This window comes from Nelusetta ayraudi, unplaced genomic scaffold, assembly GCF_046127955.1.
Source record: "Nelusetta ayraudi isolate G7.1 ecotype Tasmania unplaced genomic scaffold, CSIRO-AGI_Nayr_v1 ptg000094l, whole genome shotgun sequence".
Taxonomy (NCBI): domain Eukaryota; kingdom Metazoa; phylum Chordata; class Actinopteri; order Tetraodontiformes; family Monacanthidae; genus Nelusetta; species Nelusetta ayraudi.
In genome coordinates, this window is record NW_027466144.1 from 679711 (window position 1) to 706670 (window position 26960).

Genomic DNA, 26960 nt, shown 5'->3' on the forward strand with positions numbered 1-26960 from the left:
CGGACTGGTACAAGACGACGCTCGTTAGTTAGGCACATAAAGTACATCTCGGCAGGACCTGCGGAGAAACTACAATTTCAAACGGAGAGAGAGAGAGAGAGAGAGAGAGAGAGAGAGAGAGAGAGAGATGGAGAGATGGAGAGATGGAGAGAGAGCGTGTGGGTGGGGGTGATTTGCTGTGGATCGCTGTGGCTGGAAAACCAAAAAAGAGGCAAATGTACAAAAAAAAGAGAACTGGTTCAGTCACCAGTTGCCTAACTAATGGAGATGTTAAAGTGCTAGAGACTAATTTTCCAAACTACCGCAACCGCTTTCCCGTGCCGAGAAACTGGCACGGGCTAACAAATGAACCCCATCAACCAAAGACCTACTTTTATTTTACAAATGTTCCCTTGTTCTTTGGCTTTCCTTTGGTATTAAACACTGTTCTACGTTCTCGTGCCCGCGCCTCGGCCTGTCTTTTCATTTCCTGGTCCACTAAGGGTGACTGTTAGAAGAGTGCAGTAGAAGAAGAGGGAGGAGAAGGAGAAAAAAAGACATCTTTTGACTGAAGTACAAAAAATGAAATTTCAAACGTTGCTCGTGAAGCAAAAGGCTGAATAAGAAGTTGCATAATTGTTCGTAGATCTATCTTTCAGCTGTTGTCTCCTGAAATAATCTGGAATGCTCATAATGACGTCGCTCTGTGTTGTACATTTTACTTTTCCAAAACCAGAAAGAAAGGAAAAAAGAAAAAGGGGAGGGGGGGGAGGGGGAAGGAAGGAAAAGAAAGAAAACGAAGGCAACTTGTGGAACTGGATAAATGTTTCTTCCAAGTTGCCGGACTGATAGTAAAAGGTCTCACGAATCGTTTTGGAAGTGGAAAAGCATATAATAATAATAATAATAATAATAATAATAATAATAATAACAATAATAATAATAATAATAATAATAATAATAACAATAATAATAATAATAATAATAATCATAGTACAACCAGCAGTTCCTTCAACTCGTGTGTCATGCCTTCTTGCTGGACGAGCTGTCCTCAAAGTCCCAGGGACAGACATCAGCCTTGCTGGCGGCGCTCTTGGGATCGGACTTGCTCTCCTTCGCCGACGAGCCGTCCTTGTCCTCAAAGTCCCACGGACAGACGTCGGCCACCTTCGCCCTGGCCGCTCCCACGTTTGCGCTCCTCCTCTTCTCCACCAGGGGCGCCGCCTCCGGCTGACAGTCCACGTCCCAGGGACAAACCTCGGCCACTTTCTGCTGACTCGGCTGACATCTCTCCGACGGTCTGGTCTGGTCTTTGGGTTTCGTTCGACTCCTGTCGTCGTCCATCGTGTCTTTTGGCTTCTCTCTCTCGGCCGTCCTGGCGGAAGTGCTGCTCTTTTTCTGGGGGCCTTCCTTGGTTTTGTTGGCCCGGGAGGGACTGACCGCTCTGAGGCCGGAACTTGGAGACGTGGCGGTGACGGCGGTGGCGGTGGCGGTGGCTGTGGCGGGGGTGGAGTCAAAGTCCCAGGGACAGACGTCGGCTTTGGTGGGCGGAGCCTGGATGGAGCCTCCCGCTTTGGAGGCGTCTGATGGGCTGCTCCTCCCTTTCGCCTCCACGGGGGAGGTTCCCTTCTTCTGCTTGGCTGCGTCCGGCGTCAGTGACGACTCTTTGCTAGCCGTCACCTCCTGGAAGTCCCAGGGACAAACGTCCACCCGGTTGGTTTTGGGGGCCTCGGTCTTGACCGGCTTACTCGTCTGCTGCTTCGCGCCCTTGGTCTGACCTTCCTGGTCGTCCTCCCATGGACACACTTCGGATCGCGCCGCTGCTGCTGCTGCTGCGGCGGCGGCGGCGGCGGCTGTCCGCTGGGCTTCCTTGGTTTGCCTGGAGCTCTTGGGCGACTGCTCGGCAGCTCTCTGCTTCTGCTGCTGAGCTTTGCCCCCCTTGGTGCCGCCGCCGTGGATGGTGGTGGACTCTGCGGGGGCGATGGAGACGTGCTTCTGGACCTTGTTTTCCGACGGAGTGGTGGGGACGTCCTCCACCTCCCAGGGACACACCTCGGAGAGGTCGTAGAGGTCCTTTGCCTTCACCGGGTCGGAGGGCGTTGTTGTCGACTGGCTGCTCGGCTGCTTCGTGGTCCTGCCCTTGGCCTGCACGCTCTGTTTGGACTCCTGGCTGTCCACCGACTTGGCTTCCGACTCCGCTCCGGAGTCGGTGCTCTTGGGCTGACTCTTCCTGCCGCCGTCCTCGACGCTCTGGGCCTTGGCGGTCAGGCCCAGCGTCCTCTCCTTGGCGCTGGCGATGACGCTCAGCGACTTCTGCAGCATGGAGGCTCTGGGGTGCAGCGACTTCTTGTCGGCGCTGAGGTTGTGCGCGCTGGCCGACTTGCACACCAGAGGGACCGACTCGGTGGACTCGCTGGGGACGCTCACGTTCTCGCTCGACGTCTTCCTCACCAGCTTCTTGCCCATCAGCGTGTCCAGAAGCGAACTCTCAGCGGCGGTCGCCGCCTCCGTCCTGCCCGCCGCCGAGCCGTCCGAGTCCTCGCCCTGGTCGCGCACGTGGTCGTAAGTGCTGTGCGACTTCTTCAGCGAGAAGACCTTGTTCTTCAGCGTCTCCTCCTTGGCGGGCTTGGCCGACGGCGTTTGATCGAAGGGGTTCTTCTTGAGCACGCAGATGCTGTTGCGGTTGTTGCCGTGCTCTCCGGCCTCCTTGTCCTCGCGGCTGCACTGCCGGTGCACCGACTCGGGGATCTCGGTGATGCGCCTCATGAGCGAGCGGCCCAGCCCCTTCTTGGAGCTGCGCTTCTTCTGCAGGTGAGGGTTGTTGGCCAGCATTTTCTTGCGCTTGTAGATCTCCAGCTGGGAGTAGAGTTTCTTCAGCTCCTCCTACATCCAGGAGAGGTGAAGCAGCGAAGTCAGAAGCGAAGTCAGATTACATTTTTGTTGTAAAAAAAAAAAAAAAAGAGCTTTGACAAATAAAAGAAAAACATAAACAAAGCAAACGTTCTACTGCACATAGAACATGCAGTACAAATCCAGGACACGTTACATAATGCACTACAGCTAAACATGCTTGGCGAAGTCAAGAAGCAGAGACAGGACAGTCTTGGACAGCATCAAATAAGAAAACCCAGTGTGTTGTAATGTTAGGTCTGAAACAGCCTCAGGTCCTCAAATTCAATGCACCGACGCAAGGAGGGCTCTTAAGTCGCAGGCGCCATTAGGCCACTCCCTCGGGCAAAAGGGGCGCGGCCGAGCCTGTTGATTGGGAGACTTTCTTCAGCTCTAACACACAAAAAGAAATCTCTGCTCACATTGGTGCGTTTTTCCCAAAGACTGTCGCAAGACCTTACGCCACAGCCATTAATAGAACTGAGGTGGCCCATTTCGTCAGGGGTCTGCAATAAAAAACTGCCGTTGCTCAGTACATTTGTTCCTTTTATCAACAATTCAAACGGGTAACCAGGCAATTCAGAGGTAAGAGGGTGAGAAAGGGATGGGGTGGGCGGGGGGGTTTAAAAACAAAAACACCACATACCCGGATGTCCTCGGGATCCAGGCTGTGTTCGCTCCACGCAGATGTGATGCTGCTGTTGAGATACGAGCCGGAGCGACCCATGTCCAGCTCGTCCTCGTAGGCCTCCGAGGCGATGTCGTCCCGCATCTGGGTGCCGGCAAACAGGAACTGCAGAAAGCAAGAGGTCCGTTATTCTCAGTGCCAACAAGCAAGCCCAAGAATTAGGAGCCGACCCTGCCTCAGTCTGACAACCCTGAAATGACTCCAGAGGGTCAGTCTGAAGCAAAATCTGGAGTAGACATTTGTGTCTCATCCCAGTTTCTTTCCGTGTGAATTGATGTCATGTCTTTACCTTCGGGATGAGGAGCAGTCCCAGCGTCACGGTGACGGTCAGGTGGGTGTGGGTGAAAAACAGCAGCAGCATCCAGTCCGGGTGAAGCTCGGCAACCAGGGTGAATCTGTCAGCGCCCAGAGTCGAAGCAGGGACGAGAAGAAAGAGGAAGAAGCAGAGGAGAAATTAATCTCGGTTAAAGTTTGGTGTAAAAATAGCTGCAGTTTAGCTTTGTTGCTGCTGCTCCCAAACTGAGGTCGCAGCAAACACAAAACCGAGTCGAGTTCATAAAACCTTGAAGAATGTAAAAAAAATACACTTTTTTTTTTTTGAACAAAATGAATGTCAGACAATCGTAGAGATTCAACAGCTCACAAGAGCTTCAACCCAATCGAATGCTGACAATTAGCAACACTGTCACACTTGCTGATGAACAGCTGAGTGGTGGACGGTCTTGACTCTGATTTTGAGCAGCCTGCCAAACTGAGAGGAAGCAGTTAGTCAGCCCTTCATCACCGACGCCTTGGACACGTTCCACGTTCCACGCTCAAGATTCTTTTTTTTTCTTGCATTTTAGCAGCAGAGAGGCGGTGGAATGACGCTTACGGCCAAAGCGGTTCACAGGCCCGGCAAGATATCAGCAGTACCTGATGACGTAGAATATCGCCGAGAGGATGAGCTCGTTGTGGACGGCGATGGCCATGTAGCGGGGCTCGTGGAAGGCGGACGGCACCGTCCTCACGGCGTAGCACAGGTAGACGGCCCACAGCAAGAAGAGGAACTCGGCTGCAGGGGAGGAAGGCGGAAAGCCGTAATGGAGTCAGCGGAGTGATGTGTGTTTAGCCGCGGAGGCCAATAAAAAAAAGCTGCAGCCTCGTCATGCATCGCTGCTCTCGCAGCCAGCACCCAACTGATGTTCGGGAGAAAGAAAATCTACTGTGAAGCTCTGGCTGTGTTCTCCGGACAACAAATAAATCCCCCATCGTCTCTGTGGAAATAACAGGCTAAGAACTAAAGCAAATATTCCAACCACAGGGTTGATAGTGGTCGGTTCTGACTAGAGGTCATAGAAAAGTTTTAAAGAATCAGGATATTAGGATTATAAGTAAGTAAAGGCAGTGCAAAAAGATTGCCAGAGCATAATGATGAAATGAAATTTCTGTAACCCTCTTGAAGAATGCAAGTGTTTTAATTCTGATCCAAAAAGCATTTCAATACTTTCCTACTGGGCACCAGTGCAAAAATGAAAAAGGCGAAGTCCTGAATTTCTGTCGTAGTTCAGGATGCTTCCTGCGGAGGGCGATGTAGTAAGAGGTAATGATGGCAAAGGTCAGAGGCGATGCAGGCTCCTCTTTGCTTTTTCCCTGACAGCCTGATATCCACGTTGTTCGCTCAGTGTCGCGTCGCCTCCTACTGCAACTCCAGCTAAACGCATCACACAGCAGTGATCGGAGCAGCATTGCTGCAAATGACTGAGGACTTTCACATCAGAAAGGAACAATTTGCAACGGTAAACATGTTATATAACCGCACTGCTGACAGGAAGCGCTCGCAGATTATGATTCCTGTATTTGCCGCACATTGACGTCAGCGAGGCATTTTGGTCTTTGCGTTCACATCCAAAATGAAATTGTATTTGTCATGACTGGTCTTCACTTTCGTCTTTACTCCTCTTGTTGTCGACAACTTCTCTAATTCACTTCGGTTATTTGTGTGTTTTCCCTCCTGAACCTCGACAACTGAGCCGCTTTTCCAGACTTCACTCTGCTCGTGGAGGAGGAAATGAGCAGGATTGGGACGGATGAGAATTGGACAGAGCATGACCGCAAAAAAAAAAGAAAAAAAATCAGTTCCCTAAGCTCAACTCACATCCCTTTGTTCTTCTTGAAGAGCCAGCCAGTAGAATGGGATCACGACACCGGCACAGTGTCGGGATCTGGTTGGGGTTCCTGTTTCTTCTGCTCAGCTAAGACTCAAGACTTTGTGGAGATTAATGTCCACATCGTGGTGTTTTGTCAAAAGGGGGCTAAAGGATCACCGATCAAACGTCTCCTTACAACTTCAGCACCTGCACACCTTATTTGAGCCCTGTCAACTTAAAACAACTGATTTTCCACGTAGCGATCTGTTATCCTTTTTCCAACAGGCAGTGGCGGGGGCTCACCGACGGCCATCATGTAGTCCCAGCGATCCAGCAGGCACGTGCTGAACTGCAGCCCCTCGGGGGTGTAGCCCACGTCGATGAGGGCCATCTTCCTGTCGGCGTTCTGGCAGACGGCCGACGTCCAGGCCACCAGGAACCAGCAGACGATGAGCAGGATGATGGCCAGCAGGCGCAGCACGCGCCAGCTGGTCATGTAGGGGATCCTCTGGGCCGTGCGGGACAGGAACACCTTCAGCACCCTGCGAGGAGGGGGAGAGAGCGGAGGAGGCGGGGTTGACGGGAATATTGACAGTAATAAGTTTGAGCAGGTACGAGCTCTCACTGAAATCACAGTTTTTAAGGCTCAGTTAAAAACTTTATTTATTCAGGCTGGCATTTTATACATAGCCACTGACTCACACTCATACTGCTGCTTATTGGTTTTGCATTTATGTTTTAATCATGTTTCACTAATTTTGCATTTAACTTTTGTTTTATAATTGTGCATTCATGGTCATTTTGTGTTTTACTCGTCTTGCTTTTATTATTTTTTACTCTGGAAAGCGCCTTGTGCACTGTTTGGCTGTTGTAAGGTGCTATATAAATAAAATGTTATTATGTATTGATTGATTGAGCAAAATAATGGCAAATACAATAAGAAGAAAAGGCGAGAAATGGATGAAAAGTCGACAGAATGGAATGGATCCATCCATCCACCCATCCATCCATTTTCTATCAGTCCTCCTGCACCTGTACAGCTTCAGAGTCAGTGTTCCATAGACTGTGGCGAAGCCCAGCAGGCGGACCCATCGCAGCAGGATGCAGCGGAAGACGCTCGGCTGGAAGTAAAGAATCCCCACCTGAGAAGAAAGAACAAAAGAAAAACGTTCAAAAAAAAAAAGTTCTGCTCATGCATCGGCCCTGTTGTTGTACATTATCTAAGTAGGCAAAAAAAATCTATTAGTTGAGAAGAAAATTATCAAGCCTCAAAACACAGTTACATTTGAAATTAACAGGATGTTATTTTTTTACTCTCATGAAGAAAAAACAGCCACAAAGATTCTGAAAAATAAACACCGTCAGAAGTCACATAGCAAGCACACACCAACACACACACCAACACGCGCACACAAAGGACCAAACAAACATCTGAGGCGACGTAATTATCTGTTTGTTGCAGATGTGCAGAGATTTCCCCTGCGGGGTTGTTAATGTTAATCGGATCAGCCGAGACATTATTACACTCCTCGGGCGGCGGCGGCGGCGGTCCAGGAGGAAGAGACGACGCAGGCACGTAGATATTTTTTGCCCACTAGGTTTGAGTCACTCGGGGGACGTGGAGACTGTGAGTGGCCCACATACAACTCCGCCCCTCAAAAAACAAACAAACAAACAAACAAAAAACGGCGGGCGGCTAGCGACAAAACACGCCCACATGTGAAGTCAACGCTCGGGAAGGTGACGGAGGCTTCAAGGTCACGTTGCAAGCTCTCACAGCGGGAGCCCGTATGTGAGCTGGCAGAGAACATCGGCATCAGTGCTTTTTATTTCATGAGAAATAAGAATAAATGCTTTATTTTTTATTCCTGGCGCCGTTTTTCCTGAGAAGAGCAGCAAAGGAGCAGGCCGAGCAACGTGCTGACGCACAATTAGCTCCGCAGGGACCCGAGGAGGGCAGCAGGAAAATTAGTCTGAGGGCGGCAGGCTGGAAGGTAGCGGGTGACGTTTTTTTTTTTCCTCCCGTTTTGTCTTTTATCACCTGCTATTTTAAAGCCGGTGTATAAAGGGAGGAGGGAGGGAGGTGTGAGCGCACTGAGCAGCTGCGTCTGATCCAAACACAAGAATCTGAAGTCAAGATCCAGCTTCTCCAATGATGATGATGATGATGATGATGATGATGATGATGATGATGATACAACTCCAGACACTGAGAGGAATACAGGCGTGCACACACACACACACACACACACACACACACACACGAGTCAGATCACATTCTGCTGTCCTCTTGGAAAACTTCCATTAATAATCAATGTGAAGTGCTGGGAATCTCAGATTCAGCACAGTGGGAACGGAAGGGGATCGGGTTTTACTCTCAAAGATGTGTGTGTGTGTGTGTGTGTGTGTGTGTGTGTCCATGTCCACAAAGGACCTGAAAGAGTCATGATTCTATATACCTTCCTAATGGACATCAATACAGAGGAGACAGTTATCATCACAGTTATTTGTTTGGGTCTTGCCCCCCTCCTCCCCCACACCCTGACTTCACTCGCCTCGGTCACAGTGTGTGTGCGTGTGTGTGTGTGTGTGTTTGTGTGTAAAGAGCCTCTGGAAATGCTGAGTGGGCTTCAAGCTTAATGTCCTTACAATCTTTATTGATTATCCTTATTTACAAGCAGCCGTCTGGCCAGGATTTACTTACGCACCGGGCATTTTATTTTCCCTCTTCTAAAGCAAGGTTTCTCCACAGCGCCCTCTTCTGGAGACGGTTTCACCCATCAGGATGTAGCACATAGCAGGTTTACGTATATGGACACAGACAGCCTCCTGGACCAACTGGCTCCACCCAACAGGAAGTCTATTATTATGATCGATGTGCTCTTTATTTGCTGTCCCTTTTGAACGACGAAATCAATCCCACTCGTCATCTTATAACGCACGCTAACATGGTCTCACATCGTTGGCAGCGGCGCGTTTATCTTCAAAAGACGTCGCGCGGGCAAACCGGAAGCCACTTCATCTTGCTGACTGACTGGCGCGACGCGTTAGACCTTTCTGACCGCTCACGCACACGCACAGTGACATCAGCGACATCAGAGGCATCACACACATCTGGACATTGACGTCGGTGCATGTCGATAATTACCCAGGTCTGTGGATCGACCACCTCCACGTGCAAAAATACATTGAAGGGTTCATTCCAGGGCAACAGTGTGTCATTTATTCATCGTACTCTGGTTTATATTTAGAAAAAACATGCCTGCAATCATCATGTTTGCCAGCGTGCCCTCAAGAGCCAAACCTGTCTCCAGCCTCCCCCTCAACTTATTCTCCAGCAGATTGTTTCTGTCCCCGTCTTTTCTTTCTTTTCTGCTCTTCGACGGTTGTTCTTTTTCTGGCCAATTTTGACCTTTGACCCACCCCGCCTGCACAGACTTTCCCAGGAGCCCATTGTGCAACGCTTGAATTTTCGCACCATAAATCACTGAGTTAGCGAGATCCCTCGTGTTCTGCGCCGAACACCCTGGCGCCTTTAAAGAGCCAATTTGTAAAACACAAACTGCATCCAAGAGGTCAATCCAGGCGCACAGGTGGCAGCGGAGCAGCAGAAACCCTGCAGAAATGTTGCTTACTGCACCGTTTACTCAGCCAGCAGGCCGGGATCACCTGATTTGCACTGGTTGCCCAAGTGAGGCTTTAAATGTAGCAACAAACCCAACAAAAACAAAAGCAAATTGTCTTGACCTTCAGAAAATATTGACTGAGAAAAACTGTAGTGATGACGATGCGTTCTTCATTCTGCACACTTGCCCCTGAAAGTTAACACTCGTCAAACTTCTACAACCATCATTTCAAATGTCTGTGGACATTACATCACTCATGCAGAATCCCAGGTTGCCAAATTATTGCTGCGTGACTAAAGACACAATAGACACCGTAGCTTTAATAGAACGAAAACACAAACCTGGAATCCCAAAAGATAAATGAGAGTCCAGCTACAACGCGGTGGTCACTGAATCATTCTATGCAGGGAATAATTACCTGCACACCCCAGGGGTGCAGTTCCACAGAGGAGGCCACAGTCATTTACTCTGAATGCCGGGACGGTGAAAATGCACACACCAATGTTGCACCAACAGGAATTGATGGTGATTCTATTAAGTCCAATATGTTCCACCAGCACAGCTTTTGCAACTGCTGAATGCCCTGCTGAGCAAAGCAGAAGTGACTGAGCAGAACTGAGCAGAACTGTGCAGCCGCAGCGTTCTGGTGCTTTGCGAGTGGCAAAAAGCTGCAACAACCCAGATCCAATCAGAGCTGTGCTGATTGTTAATTACGTTAGTTTTATTTTTAATTAAAAGCAGTAGCTTAATAAAGTTAATACCCCCGCATGACATGAAAAGGTTTTATTGCCTCTGTCGACTTCCAAATGAATGGTTGGAATGCAGAGTTATTATCAGCGCTGACTGCTATGACGGCCCGAAGAGCCGACGAAAACTAATGGAGCACTTACTGGAATGAAAATGCCAAAATAAAATATCATACATTAGTCATGTGTCTGTGGTGCAGCATAATCACACCGGGGTTGTTATTTTTTGTGTGTGTGTGTGTGTTTTGTTTTTAGCCTGGCAGCATTTGCCACCTCCAGTTTGGAGAACACTCGCTGCTGCCTTTTTCTTGGTCTTTGAGTACATTTTCTTAGAAAACAAAAAGACAATTTTCCTGCCATTTAATGAATGCGTCTCCATCTGAGGGAGGGGGCACGTCGGGATACATCAGCGGCAGGAATCCCTCTGTCACGCCAGAGCGCTCCAGCCACTTGTAATGTTTTGACAGGAAGCAGAGACACACGTCCCATCCTGCCTCTGCCCCCTGTTCTCTGCCCATCGCCGCTCGCTCATCTCCAGCCAAAACGTCGTCAGTGCGAGTGCGGGAGGAGGGAGGGAGGGAGGGACGGAGGAGGGGAGGAGAGGAGGCCGCCGTGATATCAACGGATCCTTTTTTATATGATAGTTGACACCCGCTGCCGCAATGGGCAGAGCCAGATTTCTGGAGGGAGGTGATGGTTTCCTCCTCCAGCGGCTCCCCTGAGACGGGCTAAGTGTAAATTACTTCCAGCTTGGCCTCTGCACCATCAGGACTGTAGCTGGCTGCTGCTGCTGCTGCTGCTGCTGCTCACCGTCTCCAACAATTCCCTGCTCTCTACATCACCAGCTACATCCTGACACATATTCCCATTTTGCTCAGGCACAAAGGTATCTACAACAAACACTCATGAAGCGGCGCTGTCTTTTCTTACACACTCAAAATCTCTCTGGAAGCCGCAGCCACGCTCGACCTAAAATAGCTACAAACAGCTAATCAGCCAATCACACGGCTGCGACTCATTTAGGCGTGCAGACGACTTGCTCAAGTTCAAAGCGAGCCTCAGAAATGAGGAAGAAAGAGGATCGAGGTGACTTTGGATTCCCAGTGCCAGACAAGCTGCTGCTGATCTGCCACTGATTTTCACGCAGTGTCGCCAACACTCTCTGGAGTTTACAGAGAATCGTCTCAAAGAATGGAAGATGTGGCGATGTCAGAGGTCAGACTGGTTGAACACCGTGCAAAGGCAGCAGCGGCTGGTTGCAACCAGAGGTTTGCAGGGGAGCGTCCCTGGACCTCCTCCAACCTCAGAGCAGTGTTGGCAAAACTCTCAGAGGTGCCTGCTGCCAGCTGGGTGGAGACTGGCAGACTGCACTTCATGGCCTGTCAGGCCGGAACGCACTCAGCCCCAGCCATACTGTCTTTTCATTAGCCTCATGGTGAGAGGCGGAGCCCCGTCCGCCACGCACAGGCTGGGCTGGGCGTAGGTGTTACCTCAGAACCACTGCTGCGACAGCACAGATGGGTTTTAGGGAGGGTTGTTTTTTTTTTTTTGACCAACCGGCATCGATCGTTAAAATAAAACATGCAGGACGATACTAAAAAAGAAGCAGCGAGCCGTAGGAGGACACACTGAACCGGAGCAAAGAGATGTTAAGACTGTAATGATGCCATAAATCGCCGTAAATCAGTCCGGGGCTTTTTCCTTTTTCCTCTGAGCTTTATTTGTTTGGCCGCGGCGAACTGACTGCTGTCTTGAAAGGAGGACGAGGCCGACGTGGAGGAAGACACTGAAGCGTTATTGCACTCCCTGTCGCTGCCTTCCCCTCTCCGAGCTGTGTTGACGCTGTTCAAGTTATTACATGTGACACACTTGGGAGATAACAGGCGAGGGGAGGCGAGGGGGAGGAGGTGGGGGAGTTGGGGTGAATTACACTACACCACAAAAGCTTAGTGCCATGGGAACAGAGGTGGGAGGGGTTGAGGGGTGATGGAGGTGGGAGGGGTTGAGGGGTGATGGAGGAGGGAGGGGGGCGGGGGTGATGGAGGAGGGAGGGGGCGGGGGAGATGTATTGCCTGCTGCTTAATGACAGCAGAATTATTTAAAATAGAAGCGGCAGCAGTGGCAGAATATTCAGAGTCTATATTTAGACTGGGACTGATGCCTCTCACACTCGCAGCTGAAGCTCTTCTGGGATTGTGTGTGTGTGTGTGTGTGTGTGTGCGTGCACGTGTGTGTGTGTGTGTGCGCGTGGAAATGCGTCGGGGCGGGGATCAATCTGGCGCACGCTGGTGCAGATCCACGCAGAGGGAAGGACGGCGCTCTGGCATGATCATAGACAAGGTATTTATCTTAGTCATGCCGGCCAGGCTGGCGGCGGCGCAGCAACGCTGAATAATCACATCAAATTCTGGGTGCACGTGGATTTTTTTTTTTTTTTTTTTTATGAGCCTGAGCGATTTGTCTTTCTCTTTTAAAAAAAAAATAAAAAATAAAATCGAGCGATCTATTTTTAGTATTTAGTGAGAGTGCTTCAGTGGATCTACAGCTTATTCAATAACTAACCAATTACCTGACTTGCAGCCTGCTTCCCTCTTTGCACACTTCTAACGTTATTCCTCTCCAAAGCCCCCAGCAGCAGCAGCACCACCACCCCTCACGTCAGAGCAACCTCCATTGATTAGCGGGTTCTAAATCAGCCGGCTTTAATTACTTTTGCTCAGCGTTTGCTTGGGTGGGCGTAAAGCTGCCCATGATTGCAAGTAAATTGCAATTAGGGCCAATTCCCAAGTGCCCGAAAAGGAAGACGCGGCAGTTGATTCATGTAAATCAAGAGGCGGGGCTGTAGGGGAAACATGTCAGGACAACAAAGCTGCCGGGCGCTTTAAAATCCTATTGATTTTTACAGATCTCAAGTTGTCGCCTCAACAAACTGCATTCACTTTCCGTCACTTCTGCGTTTGTCCATCAAGTTTCAATTAAAAAAACAAAAACAAAAGAATCACTCTCAATCATTTAGTGACTTCACACACAAGCATCTCCTTGTTGCAACCTCTTTACCGCAGGAGGTCGGCTTGAGATCTTTCTTTTTCATTCTTTTCCCTCCTACAATTAAAATAACCAACAGGATTTATCACCAAACTTTCGTCGCTGATTAATTGAGACTGTTTAGTTAGGATTTACCACGTTGAAAACTGGCAGTGGCTCTGAGGTCACAGACTTAGAAGAGCGGATCCACATTGTTATCAAGCCAAAAAAAAGAGAAAGAGTGACTGGCTGCACAACAGATAACAGTGCTGGCTCGGCTGTCGGCTCTGTGTTTGAGTTCTGGCTTCAACAAGCTCTTGGATCTCCAGTGGTCCTGCTAACGTTCCATGCAAAACTCAACCTATAATAATAATAAGAATAAGAATAATAAAGATAATAATAATAATAATGATAATGATAACAAATGTTTGCGGCTACGGCTAAAACCTGCTCCAACGCGTGAAAATAATAAAAGCAAACATATTAAAATGATCAGGTTAATTGAACAAAGGTTTTGCCCACACTGCCATGAGTTTGACACAAATATCATATACATGACAAATTCAAAGTGTAGCGGTGCAAAGACACACACAGCTGCTTAAATCTTACCGGGAAATACAGAAGCAGAGCTCCACACAGAATGGCCTCAAGTAGAACTAGACCAGATGCTCTGATACTCTGTAAAAAACCAAAGAACATTATTCATAAAACTACATGAATCAAATCTACACATCATAAAGCAAATGAGCGGAAATCTGCTTCCTGTCCAATCACAAAAGTTCATCAGAGGCAAAGCGCTGAACCTTTGATTGTGTTTTAACGGCACGAGGCCTGTAAGAACCCCCCCCCAAAGCAGCTTACGACGACAAAATGAGTCACCGCCTGTTATTTTGGGGGGGCCACGCACCTTGTTCCTGCGGAAGTGGTAGATGAGGATCATGCTGACGAAGACGATCAGCAAGCAGAGACACTGGAAGGAGAGCACGGCCAGCCGCAGGGCGCCGTCCTCCTGGGCCACGCAGGGGGCGTCGTCCTTGCAGTAGGCGCAGCCCTGCTGGCACGGCAGGCAGTCGCTGGGCGGGTCCTCCTGGCCGCCGCTGGGAGCTCCGCCCTCCGCCGCGGCGCCTCCCTTCCCCCCTGACTCTGTGAAAGAAAGAGGAAAAAAGGGACGTGGAAATATAGGAAAAGAAGTGCGATACACCTCAGCGCTCGCAGCGGGAAGGTCAAGGGTGATTGAAAATGCAAAATCTCCGCTTTTCACCTTGTAGCCGGAGGATTATGCTTTGTGTATCTGACATGGTGTGAAACAAAAAGCCTGAAAACCTTCATGTGATTCTTAGGTTCCCAGATTGCACCTGTGAATTCCGATCCCTCCCCAGCCTCACAGGGATCCACCGGGGGAGCACATCTGTACGTGCGAACGCGACAAAGTCAAAGGACGCGCTCTCACTTTGTGGCACTACAACGACCACAGAGAAGACAAAGAGCAAACTAAAAAACACAACGGAAAAAAAGCCGAGCGACGCTGGCAACAAATAGGGGGGAAAAAAACGGAGGTAATTCCCAAAGATCTAAGCGGAGAACAGTAGGACTTCCTCCTCTTGAACTGATGGTTGAAACTAAAGGAGGCGACGAGCTGTTTGCTTTGTAGGGAAAAATCCCCCGAGAGACGTGCGTCCATATGGCTGCGTAGATAATGACTGCTGGACTTATGTGGGAGCTTTTTGTGGAGGCTGAAGCAGAGGCAGCCATTGTCTGGGAGATTTGCAGGGATTTTTTTTTTTTTTTTTTTTTTTTTTTTTCTGCTGCCCACCCCCCCTCCAACCTCTCTCCTCCCTTTAAAAGGAAGCTGCTCTCCCATTTTTCAAAGCTATGACTCTGCACATCATTGATCCTTTTAAAAAAGGGGGGGGGGCACTTATCCCTGTAAGCAATGAGTCACATCCTCTGGCTTTTTCTTCTTCTCTGCATTTTTTTTCCCTAGGTCTCCTCGCGGGTTGACGGACAATAACAGAAGGAGCGACTCATTCTCCATCACCTCTGCAACGTTCAGACCTTGGGACTGGTGTTGCAACAACAAAAAAAAACCACGCACTTGTGAAAGCGTCAACGGCGACTCTGCTGGGATGGTAGAATCCTTTCTTGCAGTGGCACTGGTACTTGTCCAGGACGAAGCCGTGGCCACGGAGAGGCAAACACTGTGGAGGAAACAGAGGAGGAGGGAATGAAATGTTAATCATCGCAGTCAGTGCTAAATATCACTTCAAAGAGGGGGCAGAAGCTGTCATGTAATTCTCATGATAAGTTCGCTCCCCTCTCGCCTCTCTCATTAATAAATTAGCGCCGCCGCGAAACAACTGTCACTTCATACAAAGTTGTCCTGTCGTCGTCGTCTCCTCAGGACGGCCTGCCACTGTTAATCTGCCCACTTTACACACACACACACACACTCACACGCACAAACACACACCAATGAGGCAGCAGCAGCCTTCGACAGGTGTGTGTTTTGCACGTGTGACACTGGGAGCCAGGAACCTCGCTGGTGCTACTGGACCTCCCAGTGAATCGCAAATTGGTTGAAAAAACAGAAAGAACCACATTGTTATTTATTATTATTATTATTATTAATCAAATACCTGATATTGCTTTTGCGTAAGGACACGCAGTCATTTAACAACTTTGCCTTTCAGCATACAAGCAGGTTTGGCCCCCGACCTCCTTCCTTGTGGCATGACTTGTATTAATTACTTGATGATGATGACGGTGTCATGCTCGCAGTGGGCTGCTCAGGTAGCCATGTAATTCCCCTCCATCCATAGTGAACTGGAGCATAACCTGCCACCGAGGAGTGAGCGGAAATCAAATCAAAAGGACTGATAATCAATCTGTGACCGTAAGCGAGGGCCATTTTATTGGAAGTGCGTCACGCTGTCGGACCAGCGCGGCTGGCCTGCGACAGACAGAGCACTTATAAAAAAAAAAAAGAAGAAGAACAAGAAGAAGAAGAAGAAGAAGAATTGGCTCCAGGAGTCAAAAATAGCCACAAGGCGCTCGCCGTCTGTCCGTCTCTGTCTCTGGCTTTTATTCTTGCACCAGGCCTCTTGGTATCCTCATGGCAGCGGTCAACCTCCTGCGATGCATCACTCGCTCCTGACCGTGCATTCCCATTGGACGAGACAAGAGGCATTCCATGAGGACAGATATGAAGTGTGTGCACAGCAGTGGGACCTCTGACACGATGCTATCATGTTGCATCGTTCACACTGCAGAACTCGAGCGAGGGTGCGGCCGAGGCAATTCAAGATATCTGACAGTGATGATTAAATAATATTTTATTATCACAGTCAGATATCGAAACTTTAAGGAAAAAAATGCCAGTATGTACAGTGTGTTGTTACAGCGGCAGTGGTTGAGGACACAGGGGAGGCTTTTGAGTCACTGCTGACGTCAGTACATTAGCTTCAAGCTCAATTATCGTTTTTATATGTTGGCGACTGAACAGAAGCCTCATGTTGCTTTCGCTCCAACATGCAGTCAGGGTGAAAAAACAAAAGTTGAACATCCACAGAGATGCTGCCCGCAGCTGAATGGCTGTGGCGGCGTGAGCTCCGAGGGACAAGCGGCCAGCGCAGCCGGGCCCTTTAAACGAGGTCAAGCAGCAGGAGTTAGCCGGAGCAAAGCGGCTCCGACAGCAGGGACCTCGCTCTGGGTGCAGGCCAGAGGCCTCAAACCTCACGGCCAGTCAGATAAACGCTCCAGAGGGTCCGCAGGGGTGGGGTGGGGTGGGGTGGGGAGGGGAGGGGAGGCCAGAGTGAAACCACCATGCACACGAGCTGGATCTGACCTAGCAGCCAATCCCAGCTCTCTCTGAGGGGGGAGGAAGGTGGGGTCACTACACGAACAAGTCACTGTGGCACTGGCACACAATCACTTCCAGGGACTCACAACTCGTCAGTTTTATAAAAATTTCCCATTTTTTTTGTTTTTAACAATATTATAGATCAGCTTCCTTCAGCCTTCAGTTTCCTGAGCAACGAGCTCAGATTCCTCCTCAGCCGTTTGGTCCGAGACGCCAAGTCCTGCTGTAAGGCCAAGATTACGTAAGAGCTTTTATCAAACTTAAACCAAAGTGAAGGAAGGTCACTTGACGGCCAAGATGCTGTCTGCACCGTTTTTGTCACAGTCTCCTCGTCTTCCTCCCTCCTCCTGCCCCTGCAAGCGCGACGCTGTGCTTAATTTCACATCCAGTCTCGTGGGTCTCTAGATAAATCTTACCTCCACATTCTAGCTTTTTTTTTTTTTTTAAACCTATCCTCCATGGACCGACTGTTGTTTTACTGGTGTGCTGTTAAGAGCGGGCGAGGCTGGCGGAGCCGAATGTGCTCGTCGTGACTCCTGGAGGGGGGTTTTCCAAGTGAATTTAGACCTGTGGTGTTGCTCACGATGGGAATATGACTCTGGAGGAGGCAAGGCGTTAGGAAGAAAAGTGTCTTTCTGTGACGGCTGGGTGGGCACATTTATGTCAAACGGACCAAACCTAAAAGGAAAGAATGGCCGTTTGTCAGTCTGCCTTTCCTCTGAATACACACGCCCTCATGGAAATTGAAGAGGTTGCTGGATCTAAATCCTACTTGACAAATTGCTCAGATTTGGGGCTTCTTCCTCTGAGCGGAGCGCCACTGGCTCACTCACCTCCATCGTGGTCGAGTTGCATCGGTGGGTCCCTGCAAACCAGCCGTCGGCGGAGCACTGGTCAATATCAATATCCTGCAGATTGACGTCAACGCGCACCACGCCCCTGAAAGACACAGAGAGAGGGAGAGAGAGAGAGAGAGAGAGAGAGAGAGAGAGAGAGGCGCCAGTTTAGGCCGGGGGGCTGAATAATTACAAGTATCAGAGCACGCAGAGGGAGGAGAGGGAGGAGCTAAAGTGCGGCACTGTGCTGCTAAGTCAAACTACACCTGGCAATGAAATGTCTCTCCTTTAACCCTGCGAGTGCTGCTATTAACGATGCACAGTCGATAAGATTGACTGAGACGGTGTCCGGCACATCCTGAGAGCACTCTTCTTCATTTATTATTTACCAGCGACTGTCAGTTCTGCAGCCGTGCATTAGATTAAATTGCGGCAGCAAAAAAAAAAACATCAACAATTACAACAGACAAGAGCATTTTAAAGGCCAAGGTCAACCATATGCTGGGTTTGATTGCACTGAAACACGAGGAGCCACTTTTGCACTTTTTCTTTTGCACGACATTTATTGGAGTTCAATCCAAAATTTCGAAAGACGTTGATCAACTGATTGCACTAAATCTGGAGTTCATGAAATTTCATAATGCCACAGGGTGATACAACAGTTGTGTTAAGTGTAGATCAGGCGAGGTCCCACTTCGGAGCAGGAGTGGAATCCCAAACCTTAATTGCCGACCTGACAAGGCAGCAAATAGAGTTTGATTGTTAATCCATTTGTCCCCAGGGCTGCTGTACGACAGGCCTCTCAGAGGTCTGGACTCGATGTGAATGGGGAACATTATCATCCTCTACTTTATATTCCTCACTAACAAGCCCTCTCGCACCGTCACTGATGGCAGACCGAGCCACTCTGCCAAACAAGAGCAGCTTTACTCTCTGATCTTGTCACAGTGCTCAATGCTGTTGTGCTATTTAATGTAAAATTTTGCTCCAACCTGGCCAATACTGTACTGCCTCCGTAAAACAATAAAAGAAGCAACAATTTCACTTCTGACAGAGATGAAATGCTTTATTTCTGTTGGAATAATACATCTTTTGCCAAAAAACATAAATTTAAACCTTATTTTCTGATGAAAGAAAGCAGACATTAACATTTTTAGATTTTGCATTGAATATTTAGCAACACATTATGCTGAGTATTGAGAAGAACTCTTTAATATTCCAGGTTCTGAGCTTCTGCGTGTCTCAGCAGTCGCTCTGATTTCTGCTTGGACACACACGCGCGCGCGCGCACGTACACACACACACACCTCCTACTGGTGTGTCAGATTGCCCAGGTGCACAGGGGCTGCTTGGCTATATCAGGGCCCTCATGGACGCCAGGTGTGTGTGCTGCTTCCACACTTCTGTTATTAATAACTTTTGCTTCAGGCAAAAAAACAAGTGAAAAACACTGACCTCACCGTTTCTCGACTGCGCAGCTTCTTGTTGTTGCTGCTGAAATATTCCCTCCTTGTCAACTCTCTGTTATGCAATGAGGACACGAGTGGCACAGCACAAGAACCACGTGCTGAGGGCTTCAATGAAATAGATTTTCCACCAGCACCTTTTTTTTTTTTTTATTAATCACAGTTCATGTTCATGCAAATTAAGATGTATGATTTATTTTTCTTAACTGCTGCTCACCGCGAACAGAAGAGCCTTCACCATCCTAGTCAATGCGGGCATACGTGGCATGAAAAAAAAATGGAGACCGTGAAGAAAAGCGAGCGCACGCTCTGATTGGCTGGTAATATGAGAAGAGCAGCCACGGAGTCCCTGGGGGCATTAATATGGGATTTCTTTTTTTTTTTTTTGAACAGAGCGCAGGAGGTAGTGCCGCCCCGCAGAAACGGTGCACTTCCTCCTTTTATCCACCGGTCTTTGTGGGTCTAAAGGGCAGACCCGCAAAGAGAGGAGCGCCCTGACGGAAAGGGCTCACAGGCTTCCTGACATGGCAGCCAGGCTGCACCGACTGCGGCCCCAGCGGTGAAAAAAAAACACCAAAAAAGCAGCCGGCTGGAGACAGAGCTGGCTGATTGCTTTTAGGCTGGAGAGGGTCTTCCCCAAAAATAAAACCTCGGAAGCCTTCCGCCTTGGACTAGGTGTGATTTATGCGCATGTCAGTTTGGAACCATACATGACGGCCGTGTCTAAAAAAATAGCTGCTGTCCCGGCAAAATTTCAAGGCTTTATATGATGATGTAATGTGATGTAACGATGTCTGGGTTTCAGGTTGATTTCACACTAAAACCATGAAGTCATAGTTGCATGAGTCTTCTACAACACCCTGCACTGTTATAGTTCAATTTGTTATTTTCAACTGTTATTTTTTGATCAGTTATATCACCAAACTGTTGCAAATGTAAAACCATCAAAAACAATGACAACAGACTCTTTGGTTTTTGCCATATACCAGATTTGCAACCTTGCACCATACTCTGTTCATACAAACACACCCTTTGAAGAACAAACATGAGTGTAATTAAAAGCACAATCCTGCATAACGTTTTTGGCCAACCACAAGAGAGAGAGAGAGAGAGAGAGAAAAAAAAAAGAAAGCCACTGGCCCTCCGAGAAAAAATCTTTCATATGCTGGAAATACATTAGGCTGACAGGGTGAGCAGAAGCTAATGTTAGAACAGCCACTGGGCATGGTGCTGCTTTGTCTACCAGCGTTTTACCGCAACCTGGGTCATTTTATTGAGCTCTGTCACTAGTCTTCAAAAAAAAAAAAAAAAGGCAAAGTGCCAGCGGCACAGCGGCTGTCAGTGAGAGCGAACACAGCTCTTCTTCATTTTTTTTTTTATATTAGAGGTGGCACGTCTTGCCTTTAAGACACTCTTGTCATTAAAAAGCACCCCTTCCAAGAGCAAGGACAGTCAGGAAGCTGTTAGCAGCTGATTTTTAAAAAAAAGGAAAAGTGGAACCATTATTAATCAGCGGCGGTACATTTTACTTTTGGGGGGGGGGGTGGTCACACAGTTTAAAAAAAAAAGATTTTAAGATTTGACTTTTTATCTTGCTTGAAAATGTTTTAGCTCGTCAATGCAAAAAATCAAATTCCTATTTGCAGTCCTACAGAGCAAAGAATCCCACACACACGCACACACACACATACACACACACACACACAAGTTGTGAACACACACACACGTTGTGAAGTGAGAGGTTCTTGCTAACAAAGAGCTGATGCTGGGCGGCCATGTATAAAGCGCAAAGACCTAAAGCCAAAGCTGTCAAGGAGGAGCATTAATGAGGAAGATGTGATTCTTCAAGTGGAACAGTCAGATGGGCACCTTAGCGCCCTCTACTGACCTGCCTCAGCTGCTATAAGGCCACAGTATAGTACCGTATATTAATATCGCCGGACACAGACCATGTAGGTTGTAGACCAGGACATGCAGGCATTGCTTTTACGCAGTATTTTTAGTCAGTATACACCACGTAAATGTGTAAATCATATTTGAATACACAGTAAATCTTGACGACCAGCAGGTGGTCACCTCTTGATCACTGTAAATCTACATAAACAAAGTCCCGGCTATAGTGGGATATTTCCCTCCATTCCACTCATTAGGAGTGGCGGTGAGGAGAATAAAAAATAATAATCATCTATTTGCAGTGTGTAGCCAGAGATGCTCTCTCTTGACATTTAAAAGGCTGAAGGGTGCACGAGATTGACAGGCCACCTTACTGAGCTGCTGAGTCCCAGTGACGTCAGCCGGGAGACACGCAGCACCTCGGGGAACTTTAACCCCACGCCTGCTTAGGCCCTGCGCTCAGCCTGCGCTCATTCCAACCTGCTGATCGTCTCGCTCGCTTGGCAGCCAACACATGGTGCTGGGCGTTAACCCCTTCGAATGTCAACCAACCGACTTTTTAACTGGAGGTCTGCTGCTGCGCACACACTCTGGCAGGGACCTCAAAACATACTCATCTATGGCGTTTAATGGCGCCGTTGCATTTTATTGCTGTCTTTTCTGCAGCTGTTACGCGGCCTCACTGTATCTGCTGTGCTACGATTGCAGGTTATTCTTTTGATATCATTGTAAAGCACCGCTCAATGGGCAGTAAAGTTGATTATATCCCTCCTCCTCTTCAAAACTCGGTGTTCTCCTCTGATGTTGAAGGCTTATGATCACCTTGAGGTGGGGTTTCCTCCCTGGTTGCTTCCTGGATGGTGTCCATACAGGCAGATGCTGCGGCTCCTCCGCATCCCAAACCACAGGGCGTCCCACACGGCCAGGCTGTCCAGACTTCAGCCGAGGTGCCGAGCCAGGCGGAACGCACAACGACTCTGCCACCTCATTAAAAATCTTCAGCATTTTACACACAGGGGTTGTTTGGGGGAATAAAATCCCACCGCGTCGATTTTATTGTATTCATTTGTTCTCTTCCACACTTAGTTCCAGCATTGAAGTAATAAATGTCTGCGGTGGGGAGCTGGAGTCTGGAACTCACATCCTCCCCTGACACACGCATCCCCCTCCTGCCTGCCTGCCTGCCTGCCTGCCTGCCTGCCTGCCTCGTCTCCCCCTTTCTGCTTTGTGTGTTTGTTCCAAATGCTCTTATTAGTGTGACTGGGTGACGTGCCAATTAGGGCGCCAGGTATCTTCCTGTATGCGCACGCACGCACACACGCGCACACACGCAGGTATATCCGCAGCAGCTTGTTTTTCTCTCCTGGCCGTGGTGGGAGCCGCCTCCCCTGTGACTGGAGTGCAGCTGAAGAGACGGGCGGAAAGGAGAGCAGATGAAGTGAGATTTCTTGCACGTTCACAAGAGACAACAGGCTTATTAACTTATCACCACGCGAGCATGCAGGGCTCAGGCTCTGACAGTTTCCTGCAAGGAGCTCGGGGGAAACTATTCCACGCGCAGCACGCAATCGCGCGGCAGGAACTAGGAACCATTTTATTATTTTTTTCTTTCTTTTTTTTTACCCATAAACAACCGCTCCAGGAATCTTCTTCCTTCCTACTTTAAACAAGGGGCTTTAATGGGCCAACAGGATGGAACTACTTTCAGTAGAATCCATAGTTTAGTCCATATTATCAGTTTCAAGAATACTTGTCCACTGTTAATCAAAGTTAACTATGAATATCTTCTATACTTCTCCATATACATTTTTGCCATGTAGGTTGTGTCTTTACTCTTGCTCTTAACTACTGATGATTAAAATTTCACCTGACCCGAAAATGACTTACAAGTGGCGCTGCATCCTGTGACATGATCCCAGCAAACGGAGAGCCGGCGATGCTTTGAAAGGGCCGGGAGGAAGAAGGCCCGCGCAGGCTTGTTGTTCTACATCTTTCATTATTAATTCATGTCGTATTGATTGTGTGCTCATCTGGGAAGATGGAGGGGGGACATAGCCGATGTCTGAGGCAGCTATATTATTTCCTCCTCCTAATGTTTCTTCTCTGACGGTGCGCCCAAGCAAAGAGGAGGATGCTTGGAGAGCTACCAGCCACCGCGCAACCGCCTCAGACACCAACTCACAGCACAGGAGGGAACGGCGGGACAAAAAAAGAATCACCAGGAAATTCAACAAAAGTGGACCACTTTAGCGGGCTGGTAGTTAACGCTTTGAAGAAACACTTACGGCTTGACAGAAAAGCAAAGCTTGTTTTTCAAGAGTCTGCGCAAAATATGACTATAGCTTGGTTATTATCTTGTCTTGAAATGAAAACTGGAAACAACAGGAATCAACACCAAAATCTGGACAACACCAAAATCACAATAAACCAATTAAAAACCTCATAAATGTCCAGTTTTCTAGTCCAAATACTACATGTGATATATATATATATATATATATATATATATATATATATATACATACAGTATATTTATATACATACATAAATATACAAAGAGAGAGAGTATAGTTTAACAATAAATCAACATGATAGAAAATCATTAGGGTGTTGTAACTCTACTCCAGGAGGCTCAGCAGGATACTTCTTCCCCTTGATTCAACCAGTCTCTGGGGTCAGTGAACAATACCAAAGCCCCGCCCCCACGTGTCACCCCGTCAGTTCTTATCCAAGAGAACCTAACAACTAAATAGCCAAGGGACAATTTGAAAACAAAGGAAAAAGTCGCCGGGTTTGGGTTGTTCAGCTGAAGTGTGCGCGCCCATTTCCTGCTCAATGGCTAAGTTAGTGGATTAACACCAGGCGAACCCCCACAGCCCATTATGGCGTAATCGCCGCTGGTTTTCACTCATTTGCAGTCGCCGCCCGTCTGCGAGCGACTGAAGTGTATCAATTAAAGATTCATTGAAGGCAGCGCACAAACAGCCGGTGATCCCCAATTAAATATTCATTTGGTCGGATGTTGGTCAGGATCATATGAAGCCTCGTACACGCGACGGCCCCGTAGCAAATCGGGACCGATGGCACGGAACAAGTAGCACAGCTATTACACAAGTGCGGCTGCAGCACAGCGGGGGTGGCGTTAGGACATGGACTGTGCAAAAAGCACCCAAACATCACACATATTTCATCAATCCTTCAAATGCTGAATGCTGTTCTTTTTTTTTTATCATGTCTCTGTCTCTGACTCATCGCAGATTAAGCAGCCACGACACACACAAACACACACACACACACACACAAACACACACACACACACGCACGCACACGCTGGCAGAGACACACATTCTTGAGGAAAGGAATAAAGGAGAAGCCGCTTGATTTTTTTTTCCTCAACAGTAATGCATGCAGCACAGTTTGTTTAAAAGCCAATTAAGGCCTGTAGGCTGAGGTTTCCTTGCGCTGCTACATCCAGTAGCATCCAGGGTTATTTTTAGCATTCTGCCACCTTTTCACACTGGAGGAGAGGAGAACCCCCACCACCACCCACACCAACACCACCACCACACCACCGCCTCCTCCCAACTATACGACGGGGAGGCTGCAGCATGTCTGTGAGAAAAAAAGACTCTGCTAATAAGCCCCATCCTGGGAAATGTTTACGTATTCAGGCTGTATGTGCACTTGGGCTCACCTCTAGATCAGGAGAAGCCTCTTGAGCGGGAGATTGTTGTTTAGTACCGCAAGAAAGACAAAGCCGAGCTGTGTGTGTGTGTCTGTATGTGTGTGTGTGTGTGTGTGTATTTGTGTGTGTTTTAATTGCCATGATTTCCCTGCACATCAGCTTTTTATCACAGTGATCTGCGCTCTTACCTGAACACAGGTGCCAGGCTGGGCTTCAGGCCATAGAAGGCAGCCGATAAGGTCAAAAGCCAGCGTGGAACAAAGTTCCCGTTGTCACACTCCAGGTAGGGCGCCGACCATTTGACATGAGTTTTGTCTGGGATGAAACTCTCTTCTCTTCTCAAAGAATTGTCCGCCGACTTGACGTCTTGGTTCAGCACCCTCTTATGGAAGGTGGGATGCTGCCTGTCCCTCACGCCGTGGTACCACTCGCTGTCCGCCGTGCGGTTGTGGAGGTGATGGTGGGCCTCGGCAGACAGGTCCTGGAGGACGATCTCCCCGCCGGCCCTGGTCGCTTGCAGGAGCATCGAGGGCCCCTCGGCGGGCGACTCGGCACTGAAGGTGACCACAGCCCTGTGGATCTTGGCGTCTCCCTCCAGGATGCTCCGGACCAGAGCGTGGTACCACTCGATGTCTCGCCGCAGACTGTGCTGCCTGGACCTGTTGGCTTGCAGGATCATGTTCAGGAAGTTTGTGGCGTGCAGCACCGTGTCCAGCACGCCCCTCATGGAGACGTGCGGGGCGCCTTGCGATCTCCCCCGCAGGGACGTCAGCTCGTACCTGCGCGAGCAGTTCGCGTGCTTGAGGGTGGTCGAATCCCCCGAGTGGAGAAACGCAGTCACCACACGCGGGAGATGCTCCTCCAATTTCTGCGGCAGTTCTGCCGCCGCCAAGCCGGCGGGGCGACGCGGCGCACGGAGCTGCGCCAGCCGCCAGCGGTGCGTCTCAGCCGATCCGGTCCCCTCGCCCCGCGCCGACCGGAGCCCGTATCCGAGGTTAGATCCCACCACCACCACCACCATGCCTACTTGCAGCAGCAGCAGCAACAATAACACCCGGAAAACAGCCATCTCACTCCGGGAAGCGTCCGCAGATTTTCGTGGCGGTGGGGGGGGAGAAAGAGAGAGAGAGAGAGGAGGAGAGGAGAAGAAGCAGGAGAAGGACCGCCGCTGCTGCTGCTGCTGCTGCTGCTGCTGCTGCTGCTACCGCTGCACGGAATTACAGTGTCGTTAAGGCGGGCGTACCGTGGAAGAAAATGTACCTCCAAAAAAAAAAAATTAATAAATAAAAAAAACACACACACAGGGGTCTCCGCTACACCATCGCTTCACTGTATCAGTCGGCGATTCTTGCGAGCTTCCTCCTCGCCTCTGTCGTTGAGATGGAAGAAAAGAGCAGAAAAGCGGCTGTCGGTGGCAACAGGGAAGGCGAGGAATCCGTCGACTCTCGCCGTCGAATCCCCTTCCCCTTTTCTTTACAGATGTCTCATGCAGCTTGTTGATGTGGAGTGTGTGCCCTCCACTCTTGCAGCTGTTTTTTTCTCCTCCCCGCTCCGTCTGCACTCTCCGCTGTGCCCGCCGCTCCGTCCGCTGCGCGTTTGGCTGCACACACGCCAAATCCGAACGGGAAGGCAGAAGGGAGGAGTAAAGAAGCCGCTTATTATTATATATTTTTCAGAGGCGGCGAGTCATGGAGTTCCTCGCTTCTTTTTTTCTATCGGCAAACGCACTCCGCCCTCTTCCGACCACAACATGCATTGAGCTTTAAGGCCTTCACGAGAGTCCTGCGCCCTATAATCCGGTTTTCTTCATCTCATAAAGCGGCCAGAAACGCCATTGATCCGCGTTTGGTCGCTCCTTCTGTCAATCACGGCGGCGCCGGCGAGGTAAACAGGAGCTGTCCAGTGCTGAAACACTGTATCGAGACGCTCATCCAAGTCCTTCATTCAGATGAATGGGCAGAGTAGATGGAATTTGAGATGGGCCAAGTGAAGGATCTAAGAAATAGAAAGAACATTTTCTCTGCAGTACAAAATATCTTGCTCATAGTGAAGGTTTCGCCACACAATCAGCCCTCTTAACATGACAAAGTAAGAGACCAACCTGCTTCAATCCAAATACAAGAATCAAACTGCGAGGAAA

At 49.0% G+C, this 26960-nt stretch overlaps 1 protein-coding gene across 2 annotated transcripts; it reads right to left on the reverse strand.

Moving 5' to 3' along the window:
• Nucleotides 1-917: 917 nt before the first annotated feature.
• gpr158a (G protein-coupled receptor 158a) lies at nt 918-26881 on the reverse strand. Of its 2 annotated transcripts, XM_076047503.1 has the most exons (12): nt 25009-26881; nt 17774-17879; nt 15177-15279; nt 13989-14224; nt 13691-13759; nt 6718-6827; nt 5989-6227; nt 4472-4610; nt 3846-3951; nt 3515-3661; nt 3291-3374; nt 918-2862 (listed from the first exon to the last, which is right to left on the reverse strand). In XM_076047503.1, the coding sequence occupies exons 1-12, from the start codon at nt 25887-25889 to the stop codon at nt 1003-1005; spliced, it is 4080 nt and encodes a 1359-aa protein (XP_075903618.1). In that variant the 5' UTR covers nt 25890-26881; the 3' UTR covers nt 918-1002. The 2 variants fall into 2 exon arrangements, with proteins under 2 accessions (XP_075903618.1, XP_075903620.1); XM_076047505.1 differs by lacking the exon at nt 3291-3374 and having other exon boundaries at nt 25009-26879.
• Nucleotides 26882-26960: the final 79 nt, after the last annotated feature.

Bases quoted from the DNA above. Each gene is read 5' to 3' on its own strand.
- gpr158a (XM_076047503.1), bottom strand. From the start codon at position 25,889: ATGGCTGTTTTCCGGGTGTTATTGTTGCTGCTGCTGCTGCAAGTAGGC. The intron at 17,880-25,008 runs GTAAGAGCGCAG...TGTGTCTTTCAG, and splicing joins AGCCTGGCACCTGTGTTCAG to GGGCGTGGTGCGCGTTGACG. The intron at 14,225-15,176 runs GTGCGTGGTTTT...TTTCTTTCACAG, and splicing joins CGCCGTTGACGCTTTCACAA to AGTCAGGGGGGAAGGGAGGC.